General features: G+C 50.8%; 1 protein-coding gene across 30 annotated transcripts in view; it reads right to left on the reverse strand.

Annotated features, from left to right (window-relative positions):
- The window catches only part of TSPOAP1 (TSPO associated protein 1), a 174,121-nt gene that overhangs the window by 145,263 nt on the left and 5,133 nt on the right, over window positions 1-23,725 (reverse strand). For all 30 annotated transcript variants that reach the window (XR_010593833.1, XR_010593832.1, XR_010593831.1 and 27 more), the window contains exons 2-3: window positions 12,028-12,135; window positions 8,195-8,323 (exon numbers count right to left, since the gene is read on the reverse strand). Coding sequence is in view for 22 of the 30 variants with exons in the window: in XM_065573152.1 (XP_065429224.1) it covers window positions 8,195-8,323; window positions 12,028-12,135 (237 nt within the window). In the remaining 8 variants the exon portion in view is untranslated. The remainder of the gene's footprint in view (window positions 1-8,194; window positions 8,324-12,027; window positions 12,136-23,725) is intronic.

Below are 23,725 nucleotides of genomic sequence, written 5' to 3' on the forward strand. Positions count from 1 at the left end.
CTCCTTTGCTCTTCTCTGGATGCTCAACAGCCTTTACCCAAGCGGCAGCCTTGGCAAAACCAAAGTTCTCTGCACAACTGCAAAATGAAGGCAGTTCCCAAGGGTCATGATTTAATAGAAACCTGCTCACGGGTGACGCCCACCCCCAGCTGTGCCCTGCCGGCACAAAGCCTGGCTCCTTGGGCAGGTGTGAATTTCCTCCTCAGTCAGTGCAAAGGGGATAGATAACGCAGGGCAAACTCTTGCTTTCTAATGCTTTTCATATATGCAAATCATCCAGCAGCAGGATCTCGGTGCTCAGGGGACCTTGCATCACTAGGCAGGCCCAGTTGCTGCAGCATATCCGGGCACTAAAGCCACCTCTAGCAACCAAACGCTAACTCCTCAGCACCTCTCCCTGTAAGTATCCGCCTGCCACGGCAACCGTGCACAGATGCCGCCCGCACACTCCCTTCTTACACAAGGCTAGTGTGTTGTAACTAGACCAGCTAGATATCAAGTTGTCCATTATACATTTTGTTTCTCTGAGGTTAGCAGCTCAGAGTTTTCATGTTTCAACACTCTGAAATCAGGGGTATGTGTTCCTGGTGCTCACTGAAACCCATTGAGCCTTTCCTGGTCTGGAGAGATACAGAAGATTTTTAAAACGCAACAGAGGGTCCTGTGGCACCTTTAAGACTAACAGAAGTATTGGAGCATAAGCCTTCGTGGGTGAATGCCCACTTCATCAGACGCAAGTAATGGAAATTTCCAGAGGCAGGTATAAATCAGTATGGAGATAACGAGGTTAGTTCAATCAGGGAGGGTGAGGTGCTCTGCTAGCAGTTGAGGTGTGAACACCAAGGGAGGAGAAAGTGCTTCTGTAGTTGGAAAGCCATTCACAGTCTTTGTTTAATCCTGATCTGATGGTGTCAAATTTGCAAATGAACTGGAGCTCAGCAGTTTCTCTTTGGAGTCTGATCCTGAAGTTTTTTTGCTGTAAGATGGCTACCTTTACATCTGCTATTGTGTGGCCAGGGAGGTTGAAGTGTTCTCCTACAGGTTTTTGTATATTGCCATTCCTGATATCTGACTTGTGTCCATTTATCCTCTTGTGTAGTGACTGTCCAGTTTGGCCAATCTACATAGCAGAGGGGCATTGCTGGCACATGATGGCATATATAACATTGGTGGACGTGCAGGTGAATGAGCCGGTGATGTTGTAGCTGATCTGGTTAGGTGTTGTTGGTGGGAGGGTATCTGTGTATCAGTGCGCTGTTCAGTTCTCTTCAATGGACATCATACCAAATGGACTGAAGGTGAAAAATCCATTGCTATCTACATACTGCACAGACCACAGTGAGAGATTATGCCATACACTATCAAAGAAACAGAGGAACCACCTGATCAGCATCCTATACAGCAAACAGAAAAACATCAAGAAAGAGCTCTCCAACCTGGAGACTTTCATAAATAACCAACCCTCCACACCAATGGACTTTACTAAAATAAGACAGGAGGTCTACATTATACACTTCACCTCTCTACAAAGGAAAAAGGTCCGTAAGCTGTCTAAAATCCTACCTGCCACATGGGGCCACAACAGGGGTACCCCTAACACACCCAGCAATATCGTCAATTTATCCAGCTACACACTCAACACAGCAGAAGTGTCTGTCCTATCTCGGGGACTCTCTTTTTGCCCCAGCACCCCCACGAACATGATACAGTTCTGTGGTGATCTGGAAGCCTACTTTCGCCGCCTCCGACTCAAAGAATACTTTCAAGATAACACTGAACAGCGCACTGATACACAGATACCCTCCCACCAACAACACAGGAAGAACTCCACATGGACTCCTCCTGAGGGTCGAAATGACAGTCTGGACCTATACATAGAATGCTTCCGCCAACGAGCACAGGCAGAAATTGTGGAAAAACAACATCGCTTGCCTCATAACCTAAGTCGTGCAGAACGCAATGCCATCCACAGCCTCAGAAACCACCCTGACATTATCATCAAAAAGGCTGATAAAGGAGGTGCTGTTGTCATCATGAACAGGTCTGACTGCCAGAAGTAGGCTGCCAGACAACTCTCCAATACCAAATTCTACAGGACACCTTCCTCACATCCCACTGAGGAATAACTAAGAAACTGCACCGTCTACTCAGGACACTCCCTACACTAACACAGGAACAAATCAACATACCCTTAGAGCCCCGACCGGGGTTATTCTATCTACTACCCAAGATCCACAAACCTGGAAATCCTGGACGCCCCATCATCTCGGGCATTGGCACTCTCACTGAAGGACTATCTGGATATGTGGACTCCCTTCTCAGACCCAACGCCACCAGCACTCCCAGCTATCTCCGTGACACCACTGATTTCCTGAGAAAACTACAATGCATTGGTGACCTCCCAGAAAACACCATCCTAGCCACCATGGATGTAGAGGCTCTCTACACAAATATCCCACACACAGATGGAATACAAGCTGTCAGGAACAGTATCCCTGATGATGACACAGCACAACTTGTCGCTGAGCTCTGTGACTTTATCCTCACGCACAATTATTTCAAATTTGGTGACAATATATACCTCCAGACCAGTGGCACCGCTATGGGCACCCGCATGGCCCCACAATATGCCAACATTTTTATGGCTGACCTGGAACAACACTTCCTCAGCTCTCATCCACTCACGCCCCTTCTCTACCTACGCTACATTGATGACATCTTCATCATCTGGACCCATGGGAAGGAGACCCTGGAAGAATTCCACCATGATTTCAACAGCTTCCACCCCACCATCAACCTCAGCCTGGACCAATCTACACGGGAGGTCCATTTCCTGGACACCACCGTACAAATAAGCGATGGCCACATTAACACCACCCTATACCGAAAACCCACCGACCGCTACGCCTACCTTCATGCCTCCAGCTTCCACCCTGGACACACCACACGATCCATTGTCTACAGCCAATCGCTGAGGTACAACTGCATCTGCTCCAACCCCTCAGACAGAGACCAACACCTACAAGATCTTCACCAAGCATTCTCAAAACTATGATACCCACACAAGGAAATAAAGAAACAAATCAACAGAGCCAGACGTGTACCCAGAAGCCTCCTGCTACAAGAGAGGCCCGAAAAAGAAACCAACAGAACTCCACTGGCCATCACCTACAGTCCTCAGCTTAAACCTCTCCAACGCATCATCAGTGATCTACAACCCATCCTGGACAATGATCCCTCACTTTCACAGACCTTGGGAGGCAGACCAGTCCTCTCCCACAGACAACCCGCCAACCTTAAGCATATTCTCACCAGCAACCACGGACCGCACCATAACAACTCTAACTCAGAACCAACCCATGCAACAAACCTCGATGCCAACTCTGCCCACATATCTACACCAGCAACACCATCACAGGACCTAACCAGATCAGCTACAACATCACCGGCTCATTCACCTGCACGTCCACCAATGTTATATGTGCCAGCAATGCCCCTCTGCTACGTACATTGGCCAAACTGGACAGTCACTACGCAAGAGGATAAATGGACAGAAGTCAGATATCAGGAATGGCAATATACAAAAACCTGTAGGAGAACACTTCAACCTCCCTGGCCACTCAATGGCAGATGTTAAGGTAGCCATCTTACAGCAAAAAAACTTCAGGATCAGACTCCAAAGAGAAACTGCTGAGCTCCAGTTCATTTGCAAATTTGACACCATCAGATCAGGATTAAACAAAGACTGTGAATGGCTATCCAACTACAGAAGCACTTTCTCCTCCCTTGGTGTTCACACCTCAACTGCTAGCAGAGCACCTCACCCTCCCTGATTGAACTAACCTCGTTATCTCCATACTGATTTATACCTGCCTCTGGAAATTTCCATTACTTGCGTCTGATGAAGTGGGCATTCACTCACGAAAGCTTATGCTCCAATACGTCTGTTAGTCTTAAAGGTGCCACAGGACCCTCTGTTGCTTTTTACAGATTCAGACTAACACGGCTACCCCTCGGATAGAAGATTTTTGATGCAGTTGTAGGAGGAAAAGGAGGACTTTTACTGGTCCATGTTATTTCTGCATCTCAGATCCCCCACTTTATCCACAGTGACAGGCAACAGTACCCATGAGATGCTGTTGATTTCTTTGCCCAGTCCCTGAAAGGTGCTTGGTGCTGCACAGAGAACTTGCAAAGAAAGCTCCCATGGGAGAGCTTACAATGGACATTTCAGAAGGGGCACAACCCCACAGCAGGGAGGGCTCCAGCAACCCGTCACTCCACTGTACCTGCACCTCGGAGTGGTTCAACGAGGGCTTTTCAACTATCTCAATAGCAATGATCAGGCTCACTTCTCGTGGGGACTGCAGAAGGAGAGCTGGCACCAAGCCCAGTAGCACCCAATTCCGGTCTCCAGACAGTGCCTGTTCTGCCTTCTCCTGTCGACATAGCTGCCACGTCTTTCAGAGCTGGATTAACTATGCCAACAGGAGAGCTCTCTGATCACAGTTTTCAAGTACATAAAAGGTTGTTACAAGCAGGAGGGAAAAGAATTGTTCTTCTTAACCTCTGAGGATAGGACAAGAAGCAATGGGCTTAAATTGCAGCAAGGGAGGTTTAGGTTGGACATTAGGAAAAGCTTCCGAACTGTCAGAGTGGCTAAGCACTGGAATAAATTGCTCAGGGAGGTTGTGGAATCTCCATCATTGGGGATTTTTAAGAGCAAGTTGGACAAACACCTGTGAGGGATGGTCAAGATAATACTTAGTCCTGTCTTGAGTGCAGGGGACTGGGCTAGATGACCTCTCGAGGTCTCTTCCCACCCTATGATTCTATGATTCTCCCCCCAAACCATGCCAAGGCTTCCTGGGTACTCAGGAGACTGACACCAGGGGAGATAACCATCTGCCAGTTGCCTTTTGCAAATGGCTGAAGATGCCCTGACTGAGCAGGTGGGTCTCCAAGCAGCCCTCTATCAAGGCTGTTCTCCTGCCTTTCAGTGAGTGCAAGTCTACACTTCAAACGCTGCATCAGCACGGCTGCGGCTGTACCGCTGTAGCACTGAAGTGCAGACGATCCTATGCCAATGGGAAAGAGCTCCCCTGACGGTGTAGTTAATCCACCCCCACCAGAGGCGGTTGCTGTGTCGACAAGAGAAGCTCTCCCGCTGACATAACGCTGTCTACGCGGGGCTAGGGCAGTGTAGTTGTGTTGCTCAGGGGGGTGGATTTTTTACACCCCTGAGAGATGTAGTTATACTGCTATAAGCCTGTAGTGTAGACCTGGCCTCAGGGTACATCTACACTTAAAAGTTACAGCTGCACCACTGCAGCACTTCCCTGTAGACACGACATATGCGAGCAGGAGGGGTTTTCCCATCAGCGTGGTACCCACCTCCCCCTAGGTCAGCAGGAGACATCTGAATTCGGACTCGGTGCTCCTTGTGCTCCCTGTCCCAGGCTTCTGCCTGCACCTCTTCCTCTGAAAGGCCCTGGCCAGGAGAGAGGGGAAGGGGAAGCCTGGTTCTGAGTGGCGGAGAAGCTTGGACATGTAGTAATACCCCTTGTGTCCCGCCTGGCAAGTGGGCAGAGCTGCCGCGCAGGTTCTCAGCAAAGGACTTTGAGTCACTAAGCTCACCGCAGCTTACAGAGAGAAAGGCTTTTCCCCCACCCCGCCTGCCCCAGGCATCACCTGGCTGGCAGAGGGCTAGCACGCTGTGAGCAACTGGTCCCACTCGGCTAGGCCCTGGAGGAAGCACACAGCTTGCCTTTGAATGCTCAGCAGAGACGCCACTACCCCCACTTGTGTGTGCATGTTCCAGGAAGTAAATTCAACCTGGAGCAGACACCTAATGCCCCACACCAAACCAATGGCTACCCCACCCACTGCTCAGCACTGTCATCATGTCCTCTCCCATCAGCTTGCATGGGACATCTCTTCCCATTCCAGTTCCTACAGCTCCTCACTCTCTCCAGCTCCCGGTTCCCCGGCACACTGCAGACATGCCGCTTGGCCAGGGCAAGACTCTAGCCCCTGGTGCCTGGTCCTTCTCCTCCATTCAGGATCCAGCCTCTCTCTCCTCCAGCCCCAGGCAGGCTCCAGGCCCGGCCCCCATGCACAGGCATTACACCTGCCTACCTCAGGCCTGTTGGTCAGAGACTCTAACTTCCTGGCCTCTTCTGGAGTTCCCCTTGCTATAGCAAGGCCAGGGTGAACCTCTCTGGAGTCAGAGAAAAGCTCTTCCCAGCAAAAGGCCCTGGGCTGGAGAACACCCTGAGGTGGGGGCTGAATGACCTGACCATGGTCACAGGCTGGTGCAAACCACACAGGCAGCCTCGGGAAGGGAGGAAGGCATTGCCAGAGCAGGTCATGCTTGTGGCCCAGGTAACCCAATGGCCTGTCTCTAACAGGGGCCAGCCACAGCGGCTTCAGCAGAGGTGCAAGAAGCCCTGCAGTGGGTAGTTCTGGACTAACTTGCCCATAGGGAAGTGTAATGGCACGGAGGTCACCCCCAGCATGCCCCTTGTGATCAGGTGTAGCATGGTAGGTGAGACTCTTCCTCAGTTTCCCTCACCCAGGGCATAAACAAGTCCAAGCAGGCTTTCCAGTACTAAAGAGCATCTTCTCAGAGGGTCTTGTTCATTTAACAGGAAAGAGCAACACAAAAGCTTCAATCAGAAGCTTTCCACCCCTGTTTTTCCCCTTTAGCCCCAAAGCTGGCTTCCTGGCCTGGCACCTTGGTGGGCATTCAGCTAGACCCCCGTCTTCCCCTAGGCCAGTCCCTAGTGGCTCCCCTGGAGGTCCCACACCCAGTTCACTCCTCTGGAGCACTTTCTTTCCAAGCCTGTTCCTCTCTCTAGGGAGACACCACTGGGAATAGCTTCCTGCCCAGCTCCCCTGAGGAGTCTCTCCCTCCCCACCTTCCTCTTTTCTGGGCTTCCTGACTGAGCCCTACAAACCTGTGTTAGGCCCCGGTGCCCCTCACCTAATGAACTGCTGCCTAGCTACCTAGGCAGTGAACTAGCCACGGGCAGGGGGGCTGGAACTGGGGGGCTGGGGGTGCAGCAGCACCCCCTGGCTTGAAGGGGTTCCATCACATACAGGGTTTGCAGCTTGGTTCAATGGCTCTCAGCACCCCTGCTATACACATTGTTCCAGCGCCCCTGTCCACAGGTGGAGCTGGGTTGGCTCCTTCTCCTTAGCAGAGCTTGTCACAGGGAGGCTGGGTGCCTGATCCTCTCTGGGACCTGCCCCCAGGACAACGAGTTTCTTCCTACCCCTGTCAGACAGGCTGGCTGATGCCCTGAAGCAGAAGGGCTGGTCTCGCTCTGAGCTCTCTCCTCTCCTCCAACGTCACTGGGGATCTTCTATTACCCACAGAAATGGCCTGTCCGTCTTTTTAATCCTCCTAAGGAAGGAGGGAACAAATCCCAGTTACAGCAGCAGTGGAACCTTCAGAAGGTGAGGGCCCATTTCAAGTGTCCCTGGCACTTACATAGCCCAGTGCCTGGTGCCCGCAGTAATGAACAGGCAGGCAGTTCTGACAGGCAATGCCCACACGCCATGGGAATCTCGCCCACCGGCATCCACCGTGACCTCACTTCCCCTCTCATTTCCCATGCTGATACCTACTCCCTCTCCAGCAGCACGTGTTCCCCCTCCCCCGGCACACTGAGGACATGCACACTGCAGACAACCCACGGAAACCAGCCAGCCAGTGGTTACAATTACCACCAGTTCCCACACCCACTATCCCATGGCCACGCTGCAGTTATCACCAAAGCGATAGGGAAGACACTCGGAGGATGCTGGCGTGTTAATGGGGATGGGTGTAGAGCTGAGTTACCCAATGCAGCAGGGCAGTTTGAGGGGAGAATCTCAGCCGGAGTGGTGATTTGCTCTTTCGCTGGGGTCAGTGAGATACCGGCTTTTGTCATTCCTGGAACTGTCTGTGGCACCCCAAGGCTCTCATGGGGGGTTCCAAGGAAGCCTGCCTGGGACACAGGCTGTATCTTCCTGTTAGACAAAGGTACAGGAAAAATAACCTGCCAACTCTGCTCCAATTCGCGTTCTCCTCCAACTACCCAATCATTGCTAGGAATCACTAGTGGCACTGAAGGCCTGGGGGGTGGGGGTGGGGATGGACAGGCAGTGCCATGCCATATGCTGCTGCTGCAAAGGGTTAAACACTTACTACTTTGAGGTTTGCTTCCTGCAGTTTTCTTGCTCTTTCCTCCAGGCGCTTTGCGATCAGGGCCAGCTCCGCGTTCTTTCTCTTCAAGTGCTTCACCTTCTCCTCAGTCTCGGGAAAGTAGTTCTTCCGCTAAATAATGAGTGGAATGGTTAACGGCCCTTTTGCTCACCCCCTGCTCACAGCTCTCCAGCCCCCCAAACCTCCATCTCCAGTCTCACCCTGTCCAGGCAAGGCCCCCATTATAACTACACACTCAGGGCTGGCAGAGGGCCCTGGCAGTAGAAGATCCAGTCCATCCTCTGAGGCTAATGCAGGATTCTTCAATTTCTACATTTTCTGGCATTTTGTCTGCTCAAGTTTTACACATCCCAGGTATTGAGGCTTCTACCCCGTTTCCCTGAGTCTCTTCCACTGCTTCCTGTGCCTCACTGTCAGTTTGTCTTTCCTGATATTCATCCTAAATATTGCCCCTTTCTTAATTTCATCCCATTGACTTCCAGTTAAACCCCCGGATGCCACCCTACACAATTCTCCTTCCGCTGTGCTTACATCCCTTAGCCATTTGCAGGCTCTTACGTTGTGCCCCAAAGCATCACTTAGCCAAACCAGGATTTAGCATTTTCAGCTCCTCTCAAATAGCAATCCTTCCATTCTCCTCAACCATTTGGGTTTTCTCCTCTGAGGTCCTTGCAGTTTATCTGCAGCTTTCCAACCATATGGTGCCCAGGACCGACTGCAAGCTTCCAACACCACATCCTTGCTTTGTGCCACAGCACATGGGTCTCTCATGTGCATCTACCTCTCCCCTCAGTCTCTCTAGAGATCACTGCTTTCCCAACACGCCATCCCAAGCAGTCTCCGTGTTTCAAATGATTTGTCTCCACATGTGTTAATTCCATTTTTCCAAGTTGTATCTCATTTTACTTTCTTCCCATGTTTTTATTCTCTCTAAATCCTTTTTTATTATTTATCTGTCCTCACTGATAAACCGATAAACTGCAACTGCTCCTGATTTAGTGTCGTCTGGCAATGCTAGCCACTGGCGGTTTGCTCCTCTCTTAGAAAGTGTTAAATAAGATGAGACCTAAAACCAACTCCTGCCTTGCCCCACTGGATGCTCCCCGGCATATCTACTGTTTTCGTTGCCCTTCCTTCACAGGTCTTCAGTGACGAAACCAGAGTGAATGTCGGGAGTAAGACCTCAAGACCTGCTTTGAGAAATGCTTTACTAAAGTGCACGTGCCCGGCATTATGGGGGAGCAGGAGTGACACCATAGCTGGGTTTGGCCAGGTTCTTTATTTGGTGGGGTGATAGGGCTATCCCAAATCTGTGTATTTTGAAACATGATGATTAATTTTAAATCCTTAATGAAGATTGTAAAGTGGTTGATTTTTGAGGGCATTTTGAGGGGAAAAAACAACCCGGGCTTAATCATTGTCCCCAAACCCACCATTTTGGATTGTTTGTGCTTTCTTCAGATCTTTTTTTAAAATACAATAAAGCAGCATAAGGGATTAAATTAATGTGAGCAAATGTTTAGTACATGTTGTTTGGACCAATGTAAATCTTTCAGCTCATTGCAGGCTACTCCTCTGAAGGTTTGCAAAGGGTTTTTTTTTTTGACTGTTGAGGGTGGACACATTAACAGTGCTCCAGGCATAAGAGTTACAGGGACAGCCTTGTCTACACTACAAAGTTTTGTTGGCAAAAGTTACGCCACTTTAATTAAAGCGCTGTTGCATGTCCACACTAGCTCCTTGTGTTGGCAGAGCTCATCTGCACTAGCTGCTCTTGCATGGACACAGAGAGCAGAGCACTGTGGGTAGTGATCCCACTGTGCAACTGGCTGCAGGGTGCTTTGGGACGGGTTTGCAATGCCTCCTGGGGCAAGTACAGCATCACATGATGCAGGTTTCTCAGTCCCATGATTCCAGGGGCATCCAAGTAGATTGTCAGCCACTTTTTCAACTGAAGTGGGGCGGGGGGAGAGGAGAGTGGTGTGTCTGGGGCGGGGGAGACAGTAGGGCTGACCAACCGATCCTCAGGCAGGGGGAGGGGGACACACACCCCCACATCAGTCCCCGGCTCTGCTCAGCACAGCAGTCTCTCCCAAAGCAGCCCGCTCTGCCTGCCTATGGGTCTGTGATTCCCTTCGAGTTCTCCCATAGCCTCCTCAGCAGCTCTGTGAGCTCTCAGCGCTGAGAAAGATCAAAGCAGCACAGCAGTCCCCGTCCCCCCACGCTGCCTGCCCCTGTGGTCCCAGTGCCAGGCACAACAGGAGCATTCCAGTGATTTGCTCTTTGTTCCCCCCAGGAGCAGCAGGCTCAGCTGTCAGATATTCCTGGAGCTTTGAAAGGGGAGGGGCATGTGCCTGCAGGGCCGTAGAGATCAAAACAGTGAGCAGAGCGGTCATGGCAGGCATTGTGGGATACTGGTGGAAGCCAGTTATATCAACAATACAAATAGCAGCATCTACAAACTTCACCGCAAAAAGCTTTATGCCTCTCGTTGAGGTGGTTTTATTTGGTTGGTAAAACAGCAGTTTTGCCACCAAAATTAGCTATGTAGTGTGTAAACCTCCCCGGTTTTGTCGGCAAAAGCTGCCTTTTGCCAACAAAACTTTGCAGTGTAGACAAGGCTGACGTCATGTTACTGATGATACTAGGGTGACCAGGCAGCAAATGTGAAAAATCGGAACTGTCCCTATAAAATCGGGACATCTGGTCACCCTAGATGATACAGATTCTGAGGCAGGCTGTGCACTCATGAGGCTGGATGCTGACACACTGGATCAGACGTTGACGCTCAGCTACACATACTCGCACTAGCGATGAGAGCCTAACCGTACGTCTACCCTGCGGCTGGGAGCGTGCTTCCTAGCTCGGCTAGACACGCACTAGCTCTGCGTCAGCTAGCATGTTTAAAAAGCAGTGCGGCTTTGGGTAGCCCAGGTGGCTGCTTGGGCTAGTACACACCCAGCGGTTCCGGGTGGGTTTGTCAGCCAGCCCGAGAGGCCACCCATTGCCACCCCTGCCAAACTGGTCTTTTTAGCACGCAGAGAAAGCACACGTGTGTCTGCCTGAGCTGGGAAGCAGGCTCCAAGCTGCAGTGCAGATGTCCCTAACAACCCTCGGAAGAGGCAACTGTAACCCACAGTGGCTCTTGCTCTCCTTCCTGTGGCTGGATCACTTATAAAGCTTTATGAGTCTACTACGGCAGCCGGCTTAGCGGCACTGCTCGGCAGCTCAAGCATTAGCAGCGGCTGCTTTTGGAGCCTGAGGTCTCGGGTTCAGTCCTTGCAGGTGACCCCCGAGTCTTGTTATAAATGGTGCCCAGAGAGGGATTTGAACTGCTGTGGTTCTCGGAAGCTTTGGGACGAGCTTCCCTAGCCAGGCGCAATGGGGAACTAACACAGTGCGGCTCTTTGTCATGCTCGGTAGTTAAACCACTTCAAGAACTTTCTTGTGGAACTTCTCCTGTCAGGCAGCTAGGAGGTGATGAGCGTGTGAAGACGGGTTACAATGCAGTTGTAGTGCTGCTGTGGCACCAATGCAGGCCCAGGGTGATGGTTTGATGTGGTCGGAGAGTTGCCTTTGGATCTGACCTGGTGGAAGCCTGGCTCCGGGAAGCTGTGTCAGCAGCCAAATCAACATTGCCTCTTCCCAACAGCTGCTTCCTCCCCACCCCTAGTGCTGTCAGCCTGGGATTGGGTCTCTGATTGTCAGTGGGCCTGACTGGTTCTGGGGAGGTTCACAAGAGCCATGCATCCTCGGCCCTGCACAATGTCCCAAGCCGCCACAGACTCTACCCAAAGCCCCTCTCCCGTGCTCACCAGCAGGCAGTTTTCCTCCTTCAGGCTGGTGCAGCAGTGCTGTAACTCCTCCAGCGCCCTCAGGAGCTTCCTGTTCTGCTTCCCCAGGTCGCTGTAATCAGCACAACGCTACGGAGGAAGGGAGAGACAAGCTAGCACATCACTGCCACTTTGCAACGAGCTCAGACAGACACCTGCCCACCCCTACTGTCCTGCACTAGCCTCACATCCTAGGAATTCCTCCTAAAGGCTGAAGAATAGCACGATGGGTGTGGGCAGGAAGGACAGCGGGAGCTGGGATGGGATGGGAGGTTGTTTGGGATGGTCCCCAAACGTTTTACCTCATGCCCTCCCTTACTCCAGTCCATGCCCTTCCCCCCCACCCCTCCCGGAGCCGGGGCTGGGAGTGGGGGATGTGAAAAGAGGGGTCAGGAGGCCAAGGCGAGGCTGGGGCCACAGCTGGGGGTGGGGGTAGGGCAAGGAGCGCTGCCCATGAATGTTCCTCCCACGCTCCACAGTTTGGGGACTTCTGCTGTAGGGGTAGGTGAGATGGGATGGGATGAGAGGCTGCAGGGGGGGGGGGGGGGGGGGGATGGGAGGCTGCAGGGGGAGCTGGGAGGGGGATGGGAAGCTGCAGAGGGAGCTGGGAGGGGGATGGGAAGCTGCAGGGGGAAGGGGTGGGATGGGAGGCTGCAGGGGGAGCTTGGAGGAGGATGGGAGGCTGCACGGGGAAGGGGTGGGATGGGAGGCTGCAGAGGGAGCTGGGAGGGGGATGGGATGGGAGGCTGCAGGGGGAGGGGGTGGGATGGGAGGCTGCAGGGGGAGCTCGGAGGAGGATGGGAGGCTGCAAGGGGAGCTCGGAGGGGGATGGGAAGCTGCAGGGGGAATGGGTGGGATGGGAGGCTGCAGGGGGAGGGGGTGGGATGGGAAGCTGCAGGGGGAGCTTGGAGGAGGATGGGAGGCTGCACGGGGAAGGGGTGGGATGGGAGGCTGCAGAGGGAGCTGGGAGGGGGATGGGAGGCTGCAGGGGGGACCCTGCCCCCTGCTCCTAGGGTGACCAGATGTCCCAATTTTATAGGGACAGTGCCGATATTTGGGGCTTTTTTTAGTATGGGCTCCTATTACCTCCCACCCTCTGTCCCGATTTTTCACACTTGCTATCTGGTCATCCTACCTGCTCCTCCCCTTCCCCCCTGGAGCCCAGCCAGGGAGCCCGGAAAGTTGTGGTCCACGCCTACTTCCCATGCTGTCCACGCGGCTCTTCTTACTCCGACCTGGCTCCAGCTGAGGAGTGGGGCCTCGAAGCCATGCCCACCATGGTAAGAGCCACGTGGACAGCTGTGGGGAGCCTGGATCCCTCCACCTGGCCTAGGTGGGGGACCTGGGGGCAGGGACACAGGCAGGGGGCTGCTTTCAGCCTGCCCCCCCGGCGCAGGGGTGGGGTCTTGGGGGGGCCCTGGCCCCCCCCACTTGTGGGAAGGCTCTGCCACCCCTGACTTGAGAACAGAGGAACAGCTCAACCAATCTGAGCTGAGCACACTTTGAGCAGCATCTGCACCTCCCACTGACTTCCTAGCAGCCCAGCAGGGTCCTCAGCTCCACAACAAGCTCCTTCTCTCTCCACCATGTAACCCAGCCAGTGTCCACACAGCCTTATCCCCACCCCTGAATTCTGTCATGGTCGCTTAGAGCCACCCCCAGGAGCAGCGATCTGCCAGGCAGACGGAGGGAAGGTTATACCCTCCGTGTGACCCACAGATGGGCATGGGGCTCTAGTGGGGGCTCCTGGACACGGACTCTGGTGGGAGATCAGTGACTCCTGGGGGAGCAGAGTCCTGGCATGGGGAGCATGGGGGATAAGGAGGAGGGGGGAGCAGCGATCCGGGGGGGGTGGGAGCAGGGCCGGCTTTAGCAGGTGCGGGGCCCCACACCGGGACGCGAATTGTCTCGCGCCCCCCCCCCAACTCCGCCCCAGCCCCACCCCAACTCCGCCCCCTCTCTGCCCCATTGGATCCCTCCCCAAATCCCTGCCCTGGCCCTGCCCCAGCCCCGCCCCCTCCCTGCCCTATTGGATCCCTCCCCAAATCCCCGCCCTGGCCCCGCCCTCTCCCTGCCGCACTGGATCTCTCTCCAAATCCCTGTCCCCAGCCCCGCCCCCTCCCTGCCCTTTTGGATCCCTCCCCAAATCCCGCCCTGGCCCCGCCCCAGCCCCGGCCCCTCACTGCCCCATTGGATCCCTCCCCAAATCCCTGTCCTGGCCTCGCCTCTTCCCCAACACGCCGCATTCCTCCTCCTCACCCCTCCCTCCCAGGCTTGCGCTGATCAGCTGTATGGCGGCGCAAGCGCTGCAGGGAGAGAGGGGGGAGAAGGACGCGGCTTTTTTTTTTTTCCCCGCTCCGCCGGCAGCCCCGGACGTTGCGGGGCCCTCTTAGGCACGGGGCCCCATTCCGGGGAATCGGCTTAAAGCCGGCCCTGGGTTGGAGGGCATGTCCTCCTGACCCCAACAGCAGCTCCATGCCAGGTTGGGCTAAGCAGGGATTTCTATGAAAACAGCCTGGGCAGCTCCTCAGCTGATGTCAACTGCCACAGCTCCTTTGACTTCAGTGGAGCGGCTTGACCCCAGCTGCCAATGTGACCTCTAAACGTCACTCCCGCAGGAATCGGGCCTGGGGCTGTTGAGGGGGGGCTAGATGCAGTCTTAATCGATGGGAAGCAGAGCAGAAATGCTGTTGTTGGGGCGGGGGGGATTGCTAAGAACGGGAAAGGCTGTGTCTCGGGCCCAGCAAGGCGAAGGTATTCTAAATCCTAGTCTTTAAGGTGCCACCGGACTCCTCATTTATTTTGTTCGGTTTGGGGCCTGTGATTCCCTTCAGACTCCCCCTGCCCGGCAGTCTCGAGATGCACTGAAGATGGCGTTAACTCTTGTTGCTGGGGAAAAGTGATAGTTGGTTTAGGTTGTCGTGAGTTGCTGTGGTTGATCCCTTCAAACCAAAACAAGACTAAACACACACAAAATGGGGAGCGGGGAGACAATGCGAGGCAGAAAATGCATCTTCTGTCTTTCTGTTACTCTTCTGCTTGCCACCTCACTGCTGGGAAACGACAGTCCCAGCTCATGGGCTCATTGAGAGAGCTGGGAAAGGCTTTACGTCAGCTTGGCTTCCTGGCCCCAGCCCCTGGTCATGTTGCAAAAGGTGCATGTGTCTGTGGCAAGCAGCGGGGGTGAGCCCCCTTGCTCGGTCTGTAGCTGGAGGATTCTTGAAGAAGAGAAGGAATATGTAGGAATTATTTGCAAAACATAACTTGAATTTCAAAATGTCGAAAACGACAGCAGATCTGTGTATAGATATGGATAGAGATAACCCTGTGGTTTTGGCTTCCTGCTACTAAGCAGCCAGCCGCAGGCATGCCACAGACAGCAATGTCCTGAAAATGACGTCTGAGCATGCAAGCTGTCACCATGTCCGCGTCAAGCTTCTGACTGGCTCACCACAGCAAGCACAGGCCCCGTGAAAATCTGCCCAAAAGCTTTTACCAGCAGCACCTAGGAACTTGGAGGCGGTTCTGTTGGTTGCTTGGAATGCTGGGTTGCTGTTGTTACAAAGCTAGCACCCTGCCAGTCCATAGCTGGGCTAAGGGAATGTTCCTCAGTTACTGGAGAATTGGTTAAAAACTGACAGTATGTAGCTGGGGTTGGCAAATGCCCGTGAAATGGCTTCATTGCCCCTTGAGTGGCTCTTTAACAGTTTCAATGTTGTGCTGATGGGTCAGGCAGGCTGGAAGGGTTAGATCCCCTCCCAAGGAAGACTCACCAGGCTGCAGCAGCCAGCTGTGGTGGGAGCCTGCAGGAAGGGTCAGAACAGGGATAGGAAGAGGCAGGCAGGTGGACACTAAGACCCAGAGGTGCCCCAAATTTTCAGGTGTCCTACGCAGCGCTAAGGCTGGCCCGGGTGGGAGGTTCTAGACGAGCATTCACCACCTCTTCGGGGTGCACTGGCTGGGGCTCCTTCCTGCCATAGAACTGCAGGGCTGAGAGGGCCCAGACGTAGCCTCTTCTCAAGAGGATGTGTGTGCCCTGCCAAGACAGGAGGGACTGGCTAGACTTCAAGCTACACTTATTAAATATTCATTACTAGAATGAAATGGCTTTTATTTTATTACACACGCCTTTGTTTACCACAGACAATAATGCAGCCTCGTTCCAGGCCATGCTAATATTCCTAAGTGTTTATGGCACGAAATGCTTCCAGACTAAGGTTTTCAACAGAACCGAAGACACTTAGGCAGCCTTGAGGCTCCTTTGAAGACCCCTGCCTCGTAAAGGAATTAAACTGGGATTTTCAATCTGCCTATGGGAGTTAGGAGCATATATCTCAAGTTCACCCAGTCTCAGAATTTGACAGCGAACTAAACAGGTCAGCAGGGGCAGGGGAAAGAAGCAGTGTCTGAGTGCAGCGATGCAGCTGCATGTGTTCTCAGGGAAATTCTAGGGTGATCACCAGCAGTACAGGAACACACCCGCTCTCAGCCTTTCTTCTAAAACCAGAGCAAAATTGTATAAAACACTAACCATTATACAAAAGTTACACACTGCAAACTCTCCACAGCCCTCTAAGCAAATTAAAACATCACAATCATTCTGCAAAAGAGCTGGCACAGCCATGCAAGGAACAAAAACAGAAACTTCCTTTAGCAATTCAGTGTACCCCGAAAAGGAGCACAGGCCTTTTCCACTCATCACAAAAGCCAGGATGCAGTTACTTTGCCATCTCTGTAGCAAACAGGACCAAAAATGAAATCTCTGATTTAGTCATTAAAAAAATCTCAGTTAAAGAAACATTTGCAAAACGTTGCCCAGCAAAAGCTAAAAGGATCAGTAAAAATATAAGAAGCCTATTATAGCAAGAAATGGGTCATAAAATATAGTTTAACTACAGCCAAAAACCAAAAAGCCCACAAAATTTCCAATGTAATTTTAAAATCCCAACAAAATAATTTTAAAAAGCCATTTGTGGAGTGTTAGCGCAAAATCTGCAAAGGATCCCAGTACCCCATCTTAGTCCCTGCTCCTGCCATGTGAAACAGCTGGGCAGAGCCCTGCAACCATATTGAGTCCCAGTAACCTCAGCCATGCTCCAGGTAGACACAGGTCTCTGTCCACTTGCTTCACATTGTAGGAGCAGGTCCTTCCAGTTGGTATTTCTGTGTCTGTCCCTTATACACTGATCCAAACAAACCCAGCCAACAAACAGAAAGGTGACAGTGAAATAAAGAATCATCATAACTGTGTTCAAACCCCACAAAGTTCAATCAGATTTCAAACAATACAATAAACAACAAAAAAGCGAAACAATATGCAAATGAATCTGGCGTGTTGCGAAATGTTCAAGAACACAGCATGGTGCCTTCAAACACTGATTGTTAGAACTGTTTTTTTCCGCAGAAAATGTTGAGTGTCAGAAACGGAACGATTTGATTCAGAACTCCCAGTGTCGCAGAGCTCTAGTTGGGGGTGGCTAATGCTGCCATTCTCGCATCATAAGGTTGCTCATGCAACCCAAATTCAGATTCCTTGTGCATCTGGAGTCCTAGCACAGTGCCCCTGTCACAAGCACCTTCTAGCTAACTGACCAGGTCACGCTCGCCACAGAAGTGAGGAAGGTCCAGTTCTGTTCAGCTGAATCAAGAGGGGGAATTTCAGTAAAACCTACACTGACATTTAGCCAAGACAATGGGGTTTGTGTTCCTACTTCTGCAAAAAGCATTACAAGCTCTTCTTATTCACATGTGGTCACAGGAAACATCACCTCCAGCATCCTCCTTAGCACCTGCTGCTTTGCTGGCACAGTAAAGATGCAAAGGCCCCTTGGGGAGCTGACAGAGGCAGACTGCTCTGCCCTCTTCTACAGATCAATGGGTCCTTTCCTGAGAGGGGCGCAAGGCAACCTGATAGCCTCTTCCACATTGGCCTTGCCGTGCTCAGGATCAGGTAGGCTAGTTCAGAGTCCAGGTAAATGACTGAGGAGTGAATGTGCCCCTAAAACTGAGGGGGAGAGACAAATAGGGAGGATTAAATGTGTGAACAAGGAGACAGGGACATCTCACCCGGAACCATGACCAGTTCCAATTCACTGACATTGGAGCAATTCCTCTCCAGCCAAACACTAGAACAGCAAATCTAAAAGAAAAAGTCTTAGCAGTCAGGCAAAAAGACAATGACACGGAAACACCTCAAGGTTGCTGTCAAAGTCAGATCAGAACTGCACACTGTATTCCCTAAAGTGTCATTTTATGTGCTGCTTCATCTCTCACAAACTGACCCAAATAGAACAATTTCAAGAGGTGACCTGAGGATCCCAAGCAGTTTCCTTTCCCCACCGGGCAAGCCTGCGGTCATCCAATGCTGAGACAGAGAGTACTTTGAACACTCTTTCCAACTGCTGATTACCAGCCGAATACACACAAGTGGAACAAGTTTTCCCTAACCCCCGAACACGAGCAGGCCTCTCTACTTGGGTGAGCTCCTCATGGGACTTTACACAGTAGACTACGCTGCTTCTGACAGGAAGCAAGATGCCTGGACTGTTAACAATCTAGCCCCAACACCAGATCTTATTCAATAAGCAGGGCCGGCTCCAGGCACCAGCTTGGCAAGCAGGTGCTTGGGGCGGCCACTCCGGAGAGGGGCGGCAGGTCAAGCTATTCGGCGGCAATTCGGCGGACGGTCCCTCACTCCCGCTCGGAGCGAAGGACCTTCCGACGAATTGCCGCCACAGATTGCGATCACGGCTTTTTTTTTTTTTTGGCTGCTTGGGGCGGCCGAAACCCTGGAGCCGGCCCTGTCAATAAGAAACTACTGACAGTGACCATTACAATCTGAAACCTTCCTACTTAGCTATTCAATTGGTTTTGTTTCTTTGTCTGCTTTAATAAAAAGCACTAAAAAATTCCATTGCAAAGCCAAACACTCAAAAGTTAGGAAATGCCAGTATTAACATTGCCTGTACAATCTTAATTCCACTTCTTTGTGTGTATCCATAGGAGAAAGTTTGATCACAGATAGCTTTTTCCCAACAGTTCCTCTGTCCCATTCAGTGCAGAGTTGGAAGGTGTGTAATGACAGGCTGAAGTCTGCTTTGGTCAAGGCTGGTCTTATGCTTTAGGCAATGGAAAAATGGATTGTCCCCTGCTCTGCCACAGATTTCCCATGTGATCACTGGACAAGTCACTTAGCTACGAGGAGAAGCGAACCCAATTGAGATTGTTTCATTTAGAGAAGGGACGATTAAGAGGTGATGAGAGGAGTAAAGCATTTAAATGACCTCAGGATTATTACAGTAAACACTATAATTAAGCATGCCAAACAATTTCCTTTACAATAGCCACTTTTCACATTGTTATACATCTTGGAAACTCCTTCTGAAGAGAAATTTTACATATTTGATTTCTGTCACAAGGTGGTTTTTTTGTTTGTTTTGTTTTTGTTTTTTGTAAAATTTGAGCAAAATCTATCCAGTTTTTGAGTTATAATAATTAATTATAATATATGGAGATATCCTATCTCCTAGAACTGGAAGGTACTCTGAAAAGTCAACAAGACCAGCCCCCTGCCTTCACTAGCAGGACCAAGTACTGATTTTGCCCCAGAACCCTAAATGGCCCCCTCAGGGATTGAACTCACAACCCAGGGTTTAGCAGGCCAATGCTCAAACCACTGAGCTATCCCTCCCCAAGTGAGCAAAAAAAAAAAAAAATTGCTTTCCCATTTTAAAACATTGTTCCAATAGGGTTTTCCAGAACCAAAGGGCAGAAACTGCTGTGCCTTTAAATCTGAGATTAATCCTGGACATATTAGTGAATATCTAGTATGTGTTTTACTGCACTTCCAAGCACTCGTACAGTGGTCAATAATGAAGGTCTCAAAATCCAGCTGGGTGCCTGGGCAGTAACGTATGCCACTAAGGCACCAATCATGCAAAGAATTATGCAGAGTTTGGTGAGTAGTTCCACTGGCTGGGGTGGCACAGGCTAGCCGCCTGGGTACAATCCCGCCTGACCCCATGAGCTGCCGCCATGGCCATGCTGCTATTTTTAGTACGCTAGCATGTGTCTGTCTACCACACTGGAAAGCACCCTCCCAGGGGCAGTGTGTGAAGTTAAATATGTACATAAGTCTTTGTGGATCAGAGCCTTAGGTTTAGGCTATCGTAGGAACTCTGGATATGAATGGGTGTATCAGGTAACATGGGGAAAGGGCTGCTAAAATGCTCAGTCAATAGGAATGCTTCTTACAAATTAAAAACACTTAGGAATTAAAAATTCTAGATAATTCGTAAATGACATCCTCATTTTTTCTTCAGATTGCATTTGTATGTAATATAAACAGAACTTATGATCATACACTGGCCCTTTCCTCTGTCAAAATTTAAAGACAAAGTGAGAGACAACAGAAGCTAAAAAACATAAAGTAGTAGTCTTGTATGTTGGCTCTGCTTTATCCGGAGATTGGCAATAACTATTGTTGAATCAGCTAAATATCTGGTTTATTATATCCTTTTTTGTTTGTTTCTTTCTGTTTTATTTTTGAAAAATTAATCCAGAATAAATATAGATAATAAACTGTTCTTCACCTCCAGCTGATCTTCATTATAAACCCAATTGCTGATAATACCTTGGGCAATGGATTGATTAAATTGAGTGTAACTCAGGTGTCCCCTAGTCAGTGGTATCAAATCCGTGGCCTTCGGGCTCTGTCCAGCTCACTTGATGCATTTATATGGCCTGCTTCGTATTTTCAGAATCTCAGGTTTCTTTTTAAAACAGCAGGCAACTGTCTAGTCTTCCCAAAGCAAACCGAGTGTAACCACCACAGCGACACTCCCTTAGGGTAGGTTTTCACTTCAAACGCTACAGTAGCCTAGCTACACCGCTGTAGCGCTTCAGGGGAGCCACTCGCTGCAGTGATAGCAGGGGCTCTCCTGTCGCTGTAGTTAATCCACCTCCCCAAGAGGTGGTATCTAGGTTAAAGGAAGAATTCTCCTAACCTAGCACTGCTTACATAGGAGGTTAGGTTGACATAGCTGTGTAATTTTCACATCCCAGAGAGATGTAGCTAGGCCGATGTCAGTTTCCAGTGTAGACCAGCCCTGAGTCTGCGGACAGCCTGCAATGGTGACTCTGAGAGATCTGATCATTAATCTCATTGGAGTGTTAACTCTAGGGCCTGATGACATTTGAATGTAACCATTAACCATTAAATTGTTAGCAGATGTAATGGAGAAGGAGGTGGGAGTGAGGCTGAGGCTAGGTCTACACTACTGCTGTGAGCAGGGGGTTGGACTAGATAACCTCCTGAGGTCTCTTCCAACCCTAATCTTCTATGATTCTCTCTCAGGGGTGCACAATGTAGTTATACAGACCTAACCCTTGTGTAGACAGCGCTATGTTGGTGGGAGAGCTTCTCCCATCGACGGAGCTACCTCCTGTCATGGCTTAGGAGCATCTTCACATAAGTGCTACAGTGATGCAGCTGCGCCAATGCAGCATTTGAAGTGTAGACTTGCCCTCATAGCACAGGAGTTACTGTGAGGAAGGGAGTGGAGTGGGAAGAATTGAACAGAGACACTCAAAGACAGAGCAGAGGGAGATGAGGCTGGGAAGGAAGTGAAGCAAAGGGCAGGGGCTTTAAAGGGCAGAATATTTTCCCAGGGAGTAATGCTTAACGCCCCAAAGAGCTACTTACCACACAGGAAATAACGCTAAAGGGTTGGCTGTACCTCCTTCAGTGAGGTTCTTTACACAGTAAAGTGCTGCTCTGAAAGGCTAGTTCCGACTTTTGACCCATGGACCCACTGGGAGCTTCGCAGTGGTCTGAGGACTCTTAAATGTACACCCTGCCCCACAGACCACCAATAAAAATAGATTTCTCCCCCCTTGCCCCCGGCAGGATGAGTTGACATTCCCACCTAGTGCCTGGTACTGCTCCAAGGAAGTGAACGGGAGTGTTGCTAGTCGCATCAGTGGGTGCAGGGTGATCCTCTGGAGCCCAGGGGCAGTCAATAGATCTATCATTTAGTAACACTCTGGGGCAAGCACATTCACTCCCCATTGTTTACCTCTTTCAGGAGTGTTGAGACAGTGTGTTGTTCTGAGCAGGCTGAGGTCAGTGTGGACTCACTGACATTACACTCACCTGTAATATGAGAGTATTGGCACACCCAGTAGGTTCAGGGTAAACCTTTTGCCCCCCATAGTCAATGTGTTCAGTGATCTGAAGGTTGCTTCCCAGGAGTCATTTACATTGTCAGCTGTCAACTTGGAATGTATGGAATGGTGCAGTAGTGCTCAAAAATCTGTGCATGTAATGGCATCTCCATAACAGTGTATGAGCGACAGTGACGAGCAATCAGAATGAGAGCATCTTACATGTAGATCTGGATTCATTTTGTTGAAAGGTTAAGAAAAATCGCACTGTCTATTCAGTATGTTGTACTGCATTTGCTCGCAAGTGTTGTCAATAGAGGCTTCAAAGGGGTATTAAAGTGATCTCTGCCACTGATTAGCTGAAAGGGGACATTAAGAATTTTATGATCTCAAGCTCAGGGTATATAACTTGGCCAATGCACATGCGAATGTTTTCAAGGAAGAATAGGCACTTCTCTGGGTTAGGCCACCAGACAAATATTACATCTAATCAGTTCTTCCTCAGTTCTGTGTGTGTGTGTGTGGGGGGGGGGGATGTTTAGTGCCCACACGTAGGAAGTGTCTAGCATTTAGGTACATATGGAAATCTGTAGAAGGTAGATTAGATTTAGTTTTGAGCTGTTCAAAATTCAGTAGTGTCATATGTTGGACATAGATGACACTGACAGTCCTTTAGTAGCTCATCTTTTAAAATGAGCAGTTTCCTGTTCTGGAGGAGAGTCTGGCCCAAAGGAAGCACATGTATCTCGGACAGCCAATGTACTTGGTAACCTTTCTCCATGTTGGCAGCGTGGTTCCTACGGGATGGTATTGTCAGATCCCCTGAGGGATCTGCTCCATTAATCAGGTTGGAAATTAATCCATTAATCTGCTGCTATGTCAGATGCAGTGATGTGGGGCTGTTGTTCTGAGTTTTAGTCGGGGCGGCTCCAGGCACCAGCGCTCCAAGCGCGTGCCTGGGGCGGCAAGCCGCGGGGGTGGCCTGCCGGTCACCGTGAGTGCGGCATTCAGGCTGCCTTCAGCAGCATGCCTGTGGGAGGTCCGCCGGTCCCGCGGTTTCAACAGCAATTTGGCTCCAGGTACACCGAAGATGGGGGACCGGCGGACCTCCCGCAGGCATGCTGCTGAATCCGCATTACCAGCGGATCTCCCACAGGCGCTCCACCGAAAGCTGCCTGACTGCCGTGCTTGGGGCAGCAAAATACATAGAGCCGCCCCTGGTTTTAGTAAAATATAACCAGCTCCAAACACGGAACTACAGCTGCCCGGCTGTAGCATCCCCACTTGGGGAGGTTAACTCCTGCTCCTGTTTTCTGTTGCTGGAGCTTCAGCAAGCAGATTCTTGGTCTCAGATGTTCCTCTTTATTACGCTGATTCAGTCAAACATACATGGGTGTGATTTCCTAAAGCACTCAGCTTGGGACCAACTCTCAGCGCTAGTGAAAATCCTACCAGATGTTGGTATGTTATTCCACCTCAGGTCTTGAAATGAGGGATAGTAACTAGGGAGCAGATC

This window comes from Chrysemys picta, chromosome 19, assembly GCF_011386835.1.
Source record: "Chrysemys picta bellii isolate R12L10 chromosome 19, ASM1138683v2, whole genome shotgun sequence".
NCBI lineage: Eukaryota > Metazoa > Chordata > Testudines > Emydidae > Chrysemys > Chrysemys picta.